Source organism: Hippoglossus hippoglossus, chromosome 21 (assembly GCF_009819705.1).
Source record: "Hippoglossus hippoglossus isolate fHipHip1 chromosome 21, fHipHip1.pri, whole genome shotgun sequence".
NCBI classification, from domain to species: domain Eukaryota; kingdom Metazoa; phylum Chordata; class Actinopteri; order Pleuronectiformes; family Pleuronectidae; genus Hippoglossus; species Hippoglossus hippoglossus.
This window is the reverse complement of record NC_047171.1, coordinates 18,647,536-18,657,449: the sequence shown is the minus strand read 5'-3', so window position 1 is coordinate 18,657,449 and position 9,914 is coordinate 18,647,536. Positions and strand designations below refer to the sequence as shown.

Genomic DNA, 9,914 nt, shown 5'->3' with positions numbered 1-9,914 from the left:
TGACGCGGGTGTGACGTTAATAAGGTGGGTATCTAATTTGTTATGGTGGCGTGGGGAGGAGGAGGGAGGAAGGGAGGAGGAGTTCCCCTTGTGACAGCAGAAGCCCTCAGCTCCGCATTCCGCCGGAGAGCAGAGCCACACGCCGGCCGCAGCGCAGTCCCGGGCCCCGGACACAACAAGTCCAACCGAGCCCGAGTGGAGACGGAGGAGGAAAAGTTGCTCCGCGGCGTCTTCTGCTGTTGTTCCGCGCTCTGCCGGTGCCGGTTGACACTTGTCTCTGGTTGTGGAATGGTTGACGCTTCCTCTGGGATCCGTGTGAACTGCGAGAGGAGACGCTTCATGTCCGCTATTTAAGGTAAAACTGCACTTTTTACTGTCACTTTTACAGCTGAACGCGTTTCAGTCAACTCAACTTCTCACCTGTGGAACTTTGGGCTGTGTTTGACCTCCTGCGCTTTTTAAATCCGCCAAAACTAACACATTCAGAATCATTAAAAAAAAATGTTTAAAATGTCACACTTAAAAACAAATAAAAATAAATAAAAAATACAAAACAATTGGAAAAAATGTTACGCTTAAAAATACCTTTATTTTCACCAATACTGTTTCACTATAAAGGACATTTTCGCACCTTATTGACTCTACGCTTCTTTTCCTCATGCACTGAACTCACTATGAATGCAAGAGAGTTTTCACACTGCTGCACCACAGAGCCACAAATACTGACTCTTATTTTTTTGCAAACCCTGGATAAAAGAATTCGCCCAATTAATGTAAAATATTCATATCAGAATCTACTAGATATACTTAGTCTGCAACTCTGTCTTTGCCTCTGCAGGTACGAGCCTTAATTCATTCCAACTGTGTAACGTCGGCCTGGTGCAGCATGGTGATCATGACGGAGAAGAGCCGGGGGACTCAGTCCAGCTCTGCCCAGGGAAGACCGCTGCAGGTCGGCTTCTACGAGATTATCCGCACGTTGGGAAAAGGCAACTTTGCAGTGGTGAAACTGGCCAGACATAAAGTCACCAAAACACAGGTCAGCCTCTCTTCTCCTTAGTGTCGGCCCGTGTGTATTTTAGATGTAAAACCTTATATATTAAATTTTCCTGTGTTTTTCTTCTCAGGTGGCCATAAAGATCATTGATAAGACCAGGCTGAATCCCTCCAACCTGGAGAAGATTTACAGAGAAGTGCAGATCATGAAGCTGCTGAACCACCCCCATATCATCAAGCTGTACCAGGTGTGTATCATCTTTCACCTTCCTGCTGTGTGTCTGTTTCTCATGCATGTGTGTGTGTGTGTGTGTGTGCACCCAACGCTGTGGGAGTGGAGCAGTGTGTTATTCAACTGGTATCACATAGGCAGTGTCTCCAAACCCTGCAGCCGGGAAGGCTCCGTGTGCAGGGGAGTCAAGTGCAATGTTGCGGAAAGCTTGGAAAGTGGAAGACAAATGTGTTTTCCCCCCAGTAACAATGTTGTGGTGCAGAGCGTTGTGCCTCATTACTGTTGACATGTGGATGCAGCAGTGTCATTGTGTGTGGCACAAATAAGGGGCATTTGTTGTCCAGGTGGTTTGCACTGGCTTGTTTCGAGCTGCTGACTCTCAGAGCACATTGAATCATAAGGACAGCACAGCGGCATTAGTGCAATCCATTTGACCTTTCCCTGTGTGTGTGTGTGTGCGTTGGTGTGCCTGACTGTGTGTGTTTGTGTCACAGTTAGAATAATCATGGGCACCAGGGAACAATGCATTTCTCAGATGTTTTCTCTTATATAATGTCGGCGGTGACTGCAGAGATATGGGAAACAGGGCGGTCAGGACAGTGCTGGTTAAAGCTCTGACCACTGGTCTGAGCGTTAAGCCCACTTGTGCAATGTGCCTGCGCTTCACGTGAAGTACGACTACCCACAGCGTTGCTTTACATTTAATCAAATTGAGGACTTAGTGGGAAGAATCCGCTCTTTCCCCCTCAGCCGACCTTGCGAGTGCAGTGGCACACGCCTGCTGGTAAACAAACAAAACAAACTGAACACAATGTTCACACAAATCCTCTTTTTGTAATTCCTTTTTTTTCTTCCTGCCCTTTGTTTAACTCTATAATTAATTCATATCTGAAGGTGAACAGTGCTCACTTATTTTTCATGCAAAAATAACAGCTTCACAATATATACCTTTATACGCAGTAGAAGCTGGGTGTAGAGAATTCATTATCAGAACAATATAGAGCAGAAACAATTAGTCAATTAATGATATTTTGATAATTGTTAATTGATGCTTTAGTTCATTTTTGAAGTGAATGCCAGATATTCCTTATTGCAGCTTCTTATTGTGAACATTTGCTGCTTTTCTTTGTTTTATGTGACAACTAAATATTAAATATCATTGTGGTTTGTCTTTTTGGTCAAACCAAACAAGAACTTTAAAGGCATCTTTGGGCAATAATGAAACTGATAGTTAGATGTTAAAATGCCTCCACAGCATCTTATTATTTACAGAAATACGAAATAGTGCTTTCAAGAAATATGTCATGTAACATATGGGTCAGTGATGTGAAAAAACATTATTATATGTTGTTAAGAAATCAAATAAGTTAAAACATTATATCAGTAAACCATAATACAATTGTAGGACCAGAAAAGACATTAGTAAGATATATTACAAAGTGATGATACATTAAAATCTCCGTTTAATAATATATAATACAGCTCTCAGATGAGGGGACAAAGAGACGTTAACCAGCTGAGAGGTTTTAACTGTGTTTCCATTCAGGGCTAATATAACAGCTGTTGGAATTCAGTCAGTCAGCCAGTGATGTTTAATGTCACAATCACAAGTGTGTGAAGCGTACAAAACGAGTTTGTTAGAATTAAAAACCAAGTCAGAGGTCAAATGTTCTTTGTTCGAGTGAAGCCCATTTCCAAAAAACACACGCTATCAATGACTTGTAGATCTCAACATGTGATCATATGAAGAGAATATGAACCATTAGATCATATTTGTATACGTTGGATCTATAAACCAACTTGGGTGACCTCTATCTGTCCCGCATCCCTGTGAATGTCTCCATGCCCTCGGGTGAGGTAATGTTAGTCAGATGCTTGGTACTTGGTGAGTAACAGGAACGTCTTGTGATCCAAGTCTTGCATCCTGTTGCTGCAGTTTTTTGGGGAGCCGTCTGAGACCTCTGGCCCTGATGAATCAGCTGCTGTTTCCACTCTCCCACGTGGTCTCATGGGAACAAAATGTTTTTTTCCCCTTTATTGTCAAGCAGCATTGAAAACTCTTTCCCTCTGTCTTTGTCTCATCCTCTATTTGACCTTGTATCAACGAGCAACCACCCCGCTCTTTATCTTCTTTAATCCCCCGCTCCCACTGGTGGGGTGGTTGGTAGAAACTTTGCTGAAATGCCATGAAGCATAAATTTGTGCAAACCTATCAAAAAATATTTTAGATTATAGTGGAGATCCCAGAGTTTACAAATGTAAAACATATCCTTAAAGCTACTTAATGGCAAAGAAGATGGCAAAATCTGGATAATAAGGAGTTAATCCTCCTTCTGGAGGAAGTCGGTTGGGGGTTGGGTGCTGATGGCCCTTGACGTGCTGTGCCTGTTCTTCAGAGCCATGACGTCATCCGCACCTCAAGGTGACAGCCCCAGAGAGCTGCCCTAGCTCACAGATTAAGACTACTGACCGCTCTGAGGCATCTGTGCATTGAATCATTCTCTGCTCAGCTTTCTGAGGGGCCTGGTGGCTTGAAAAGAATCACGCTCCACCATTCAGTGGAATTTAGTGACATTTAATCTGGAGCTGGCTGGCAGCGTCGCCCAGACAGGGCTTTGTCATCTGACGGAAAAATTGTTTTGTTGTGGAACCATTTTAGCGGAACTGCTTTGTTCCTGAGGGCTCTCCCAGGAAATGGGAGCATTCTATGAGCTCCTGAAAAGGATTGGTCATAGCGTCTCTCCCAGGCCCACAAAGTGCACTGCGCAATCGCACTGATGGTTTTTGTGATACCTTCGACGGGACCCGTGTAAACAGCCTCTGTGCGTTTATCTCCCTTTCTAAGAAATCATAATAAAGGGGTAGCTTGAAATTCCGTGCCAATCTTCTAACCAGTGTCAGGGAAACAGTTCTAACCATTTAATATATGTTTGTCTTAGTGTTACTGTTTGGTTCTGAGTTTACGGGTATAAACAGGATTTTAACCAGACATGATACAAAAGCACACAGGAAGCTGCTGGCGGCCTGCTTGTGCAACAGGACATATCATGGAAATCCAGGGTGTTTTGTGTGAGTGGAACAAGTCTATGGAGAAGTATGAGAAGGGGATTTCTCTGGTTATAAAATGTCCAATTCAAAGAAATGCCTAGAGCAGGCTCAACGGAAGGTCTTGGAACAAAACAAATTCTTCGTCACACCAGCTGCCCATGGCCCAGTTAAAATTAACTGTTTTCTTTTCATCTCTCCTCCTCTCAGGTCATGGAGACCAAAGACATGCTGTACATCGTGACGGAGTACGCAAACAACGGAGAGATGTTCGGTGAGTTCAGCTCTCAAATTTGCAAATAAGAGCGTATTCGGGATCTGTTGACCCTGATACTTTGACAGATGGAGCACCACAATATGCTTGACTCAGTTTTGGAACATTATCTCCCCTGCAGACCACCTGACCTCAAATGGCCGCATGAGTGAGGATGAGGCACGAAATAAGTTTTGGCAGATTCTCACGGCGGTGGACTACTGCCATCGACACCACATCGTCCACCGCGACCTAAAAACCGAGAACCTGTTGCTGGACGCCAACATGAATATAAAACTGGCTGGTAGGTCTGCCATACACTGTTCACCTTTACCATGGTTACGAGATGCTTCATGATGGGAGTGTTGATTTTTTTTCTCCCCACAATATTTAAGTTTACATTTTTAACATCGTGAGATACAGCCTTTTACATCGATATACTATATCACAGTATATACAGTTGCTACATTATCAAAAAACAAAGACTAAAAGTATCAACCGAACAACACCAACTCAAAACAAAGAGGCTTCTCCTCTGTTAATAACTGGTAATCTATACAAAATGTAATGCAAGTATATTAATTGCAGCAGATGCAGTCTATAGAATATTTAGAAAAAAAACCTCAGAAACTGCATTGTCCACAGAGATTAGTCATTCACTTGATCGTCTGGGAGAGTTGATATTTATTAGAAAACCATTCCTTAATCTGATCTCACATCAGTATTCTCTTCAGTTTTCGCCCGGAGACAGTTGGATTCCTGTGCTTTTAAAACATTGTCGTGCTGCCTTTCTGCTAATTAAGTGCAAATAATTCACTAATGTTGAACAGTTGAAATGACTTTGAAGCACAAACAGACACTTTTGCATAAAGAAATATTCCTGCTCAACTCTTATTGCAGAGCCAGACAACTGGTCTTTTGTGAGAAAGGATAAGAGGATATGTTAAGATTAGCTTGATATGGTCTAGCCTGTGAATGCTTCATCATCAGGATGACAAATTACATAGAGACACCGTGGTGAAAGGAATAAATCACATCTGTGCCCAGTGCCCTGAGCAGCTCACGCTGGAATGCAGAGAAAGCAAACAAGTTTAAATAACACAACTGTGGTGTGTCTCCTCCTGTGTCTTCTAGACTTTGGATTCGGAAACTTCTACAACGCAGGGGAGCCTCTGTCTACATGGTGTGGCAGCCCGCCTTACGCCGCCCCTGAGGTGTTTGAAGGAAAAGAGTATGAGGGGCCTCATCTTGACATTTGGGTAAGTTTGCATAAAGAGACTGTAGATGTCATGAATCAATAAAAGGTAACCATCAACATTTAAAAAACTTAACGTTTTCTTTTTCGCTATTTCTTAACAGAGCCTCGGTGTCGTTCTTTACGTTCTTGTGTGCGGCTCTCTTCCATTCGACGGACCCAGCCTTCCTGCGCTCAGACAGAGAGTCACAGAGGGACGATTCAGAATCCCCTTCTTCATGTCCCAAGGTATCCATCACTCTGACATCTGATGATTACTGCCTATTACCAAGTCTATCTAAATGCAAATTGCTCACAACCATTTGTTTCTCCTGCGCTCCAGACTGTGAAAACCTGATCCGTAAGATGCTGGTGGTGGACCCAGCCAAGAGAATCAGCATGGCCCAGATCAAGCAGCACCGCTGGATGCTGGCGGACCCAACGGCCGCCCAAAACACCCTCAGCCACTCGCTCACCGAGTACAACTCAAACCTGGGCGACTACAGTGAACCCGTGCTGGGCATCATGAACACACTGGGCATCGACCGTCAGAGGACTATTGAGGTGACTGAACGAGAAAAGAATTGGTGTTTTATTGTTGGCATTTTATAGTCGCATTACAAACAGAGAGTTTACAGTTTCAGGAGACTTGTTTCATGAGGTGAGGTCAGACATGTATGGCATCACATCAGGGCCCATCATATATCCCTGCATGCTTTATCACTCAGCTTTCTAGGACAGTTATCCTTCTATTTTCAAAAGCAGAAACGACTTCTCGCTTTGTTGTCACCAAACAGATTATTTTTATAGTCGTCCCAGGCTTTCACTCAAAGACGAACACAGAGGTGGAGGGCCGAGGAAAGCTATAAAGAGACTGAGGGATGGATATAAACTCGGTTTAGGAGCGACAGAAAGTAAACAAAGTGGCCAAACCGCTAATCTACTGTCTCCGTCCTTTTCCCCTCAGTCTCTGCAGAGCAGCAGCTACAATCACTTCTCGGCTATATACTATCTGCTGCTGGAGAGAGTGAGAGAGCATCGCACCCAGCAGCTCAGCCGCCAGTGTGGAACCTGGAGCCAGAGACCCAGGAGCACCTCCGACTCCACTGGCCCAGAGGTGAGCACTCCAGCTGGGTGTACCGAGCTCAGACTAGTCCTGATCCAACCTGCAAAATGTACTCGAAGTCTGAAACGCTGTGTGCTTTCTGTTTGCCCCCAGGTCATAATGGAGTCCACTGGCAGCTTTAGGACCACAGCGTTTTCAATTCCGGCCAAAAATACTCCCCCTGTGTACCCGGAGATGGAGTGTGATCAAGGGGGATTGTTCCAGGTAAACACATTCACTAAAACTTGACAGCATCGAGCAGCTCAGACGTCCCCCTCAGTGGCTCACGGTCGTCCTGCCTCTGTTTCAGCGTGTGGTGTTTCCAGTGGAGGCCAGCCTTAACAGATTGCTCTGGAATCGCTCCATTTCACCCAACAGCCTGCTGGAGACGAGCATCAGCGAGGAGGTGCGACCCCGAGACCTGGAGGAGGAGGAGGCATCGCAAGCTCTTGGGCCCCTGCTCCCTCCCACCACCACCTACCGCCGACACACTCTGGCTGAGGTGTCGGCCCGTTTCCACCAGTGCAACCCTCCATGTGAGTATGACAGAAATATGTCAAAGGCACATTTTAATCCTCGCTCTATCGGCACCACTTAAACTAACTCCTTCACTGTTCTTTTAAATGTAGGTATCGTGGTTAGTCCCTCTGATGGTGCCTCCTCTGACAGCTGTCTGAAGTCCTCATCCAGTCCCGCCCCTACTTTACAGGCTTCTATGGGTGAGATGTCAACACATCCAGCCTCTGGGGCTGAAGGTGGAGCTCTGCTGCCGGCAGGAGCTCCTCTGAACCTCTCCTCCCACCTCCTCCCCCCCTCCCAGGGCAGCCTGCCCGCCGCCAGCTTCCAGGAGGGTCGCCGAGCCTCTGACACCTCTCTTACACAAGGTACAGGAGCAGGATCGTGAACTCAAGCATCGACTGTTTAATCCGATTCAAGTTTTTCTCACATCTACTGTGTCACAGTGAAGGATCAGAGTAGTAGCACTGTGTAACACTTTCCCATGCTCTTTCTGCAGGCCTCAAAGCTTTCCGCCAGCAGCTGAGGAAAAACACACGCACTAAAGGTCTTCTGGGATTAAATAAGATCAAGGGTCTGACGAGGCAGGTTGTTCCTCCCCTCTCCTTTAACCGCGGCAGCCGAGGTTCAATGGGTCCCGCCCTCTCTGAGCACCGCAACATGCTGGAGGAGGTGCTGCACCAGCAAAGGTGAGCGCTTAAATATTGGATCCTGAAGCGCCGAAGTTGTCGAAAGTGTAAGGAAATAACCTCAGGAAAAAAAATCATACTCCCTTTGTATATGCCCCCAAGCATTTTGGGAACTATGGTTTCGAAACAGTCATCCCCTATAATAGGTCCGATCTTCTGTCTCTGTTTTTCAGGATGCTGCAGATCCAACACCAGCCGCAGCCTCAGGTCCAAGCAGCTCAGACTGGACCTACCCAGAATCCCTTGCTCTTTCTGGCGCAGCAGCAGTCGCCCTCTCCTCCGCCCACAACAGTGTTTGCTTCCTCCTCCATGTTTGACACCCCCACCACCTCCACCCTGCCTCCTCAACCACCTTCAGTGGGTGCACAGCAAAGCCCCTGGCAGCAAACCCTCGAGACTTCCTCCAGCGTCTGCTCCTCATCCTCCTCGTCCTGCTACTCATCCTCGCTGTCCCCCGTGGCCTCCGCTGCTTACCTTCTCGAGGCTCGCCTGCACATCAGCCAGCGACCCAACCCTCATCCCCACTCCAGCCTCCAGCAGCGACCCAACCCTCATCCCCACTCCAGCCTCCAGCAGCGACCCAACCCTCATCCCCACTCCAGCCTCCAGCAGCAGCCCCAGTCTGCAACGCAGGGCACCTCCCCCATCCTGTCCAAGCCGGTGGTGTGGAGCCTGGCTGGGGCCTCCGGCACAGAGCCCGACATGCAGGAGTTGGGACGGGCCGGGCAGAAGCAGCTCAGTAGCTGTGTGATGGTGAAGTAGAACGTCCGCCATGTTCGAGACCAACAACTGCTCTCTCTGTGGAGACAGCAAACATGACTTGATTTTGAGCCCAGAAGAAGAAGAAAAAGAAGAAGAAGAGATAAAAGAACAAGAGGAAGGAAGGAAAGGAGAAAGAACAAATGCAACCGAAAAACGTACACTTTATTTACCATCACGGGCTACACATCTCGTACACATGTGTGTATGTTGTGTTTATGCTTTTGATATCATATAAGCTAAAGACTAAGCAATAACCAAACTCTGGATGAGGTGTTCAATCTGTATCAGGCAGCCAGAGAAGCAATAATAGACTGAAAGACTCTCATCCAGCCTCCTGACGGACTCACTTGAATGAAGTGAGAGCTGACGTTAGCCGATGTGTTATGTCTCATGTGTTGATGCTGTCTAAGTCTACTTTTTCATTTTCTGAAAAAAGAAGGCTCCATCTTCCTCATTCTTTTTTTAGTGTCATTTCCTGTTCTCGATGTTTTTTCACTTGACTGGACAGAAGACCAAAATTCTCTCTTTCCTTTTTGTTTTTCATTTCCCCCACAATGTTCGCCTTTCTAAAGACACATCTCTCTGTAGCAGTGCAATGAACATGCATTATAGTGTCCTAAGCTTACATACATTCACTTATGGGGTCAATTTTGGTTTGTATTGAAACTGTGATTTCATTTTTTTTCTTCTGTGCAGGATTATTATAGCTACGCAGATGCTGCTTTTACCTCAAGCTGCAAAAAGACTGCTGCGTCCTCATCAGCCAAAACTAAAGGAAGAGAGAGTGTCGCTGATTGAGCTAAGCACAATAGGTACATCAGTCAGCCCGATAGCACCTTACGTACAGTATGTGGATAAGCACTTCTTGTTAGATGCTTTTACTACCTCCTCAGGCAAGAATTTGGAAACAGAAAAAATACTTTAAACAACACGTCGCTCCCAGAATACAAGAGGAATGACATTTTTCATGTGGACAAGGCAGAGACTGTGGGAACAGTGCAATATTTCACATTGAAATACACAGGAAAGGCAAGACTCTACATAGGATGGTCAAAATGTAAATGCCTGAGGCTTGTTTGATT

General features: G+C 45.9%; 1 protein-coding gene across 2 annotated transcripts; it reads left to right on the top strand.

The window, feature by feature from the left end:
• Nucleotides 1-216: 216 nt before the first annotated feature.
• On the top strand, nucleotides 217-9,682 carry sik1 (salt-inducible kinase 1). Of its 2 annotated transcripts, XM_034574284.1 has the most exons (16): nucleotides 217-355; nucleotides 839-1,039; nucleotides 1,128-1,244; nucleotides 4,484-4,547; nucleotides 4,669-4,830; nucleotides 5,661-5,785; nucleotides 5,886-6,009; nucleotides 6,104-6,324; nucleotides 6,728-6,877; nucleotides 6,980-7,090; nucleotides 7,176-7,401; nucleotides 7,495-7,749; nucleotides 7,881-8,070; nucleotides 8,244-8,571; nucleotides 8,644-8,864; nucleotides 8,902-9,682. In XM_034574284.1, exons 2-15 carry the CDS (start codon nucleotides 887-889, stop codon nucleotides 8,830-8,832), a joined length of 2,415 nt encoding a protein of 804 aa, XP_034430175.1. In that variant the 5' UTR covers nucleotides 217-355; nucleotides 839-886; the 3' UTR covers nucleotides 8,833-8,864; nucleotides 8,902-9,682. The 2 variants fall into 2 exon arrangements, with proteins under 2 accessions (XP_034430175.1, XP_034430174.1); XM_034574283.1 differs by having other exon boundaries at nucleotides 8,644-9,682.
• The last annotated feature ends 232 nt before the right edge of the window (nucleotides 9,683-9,914 follow it).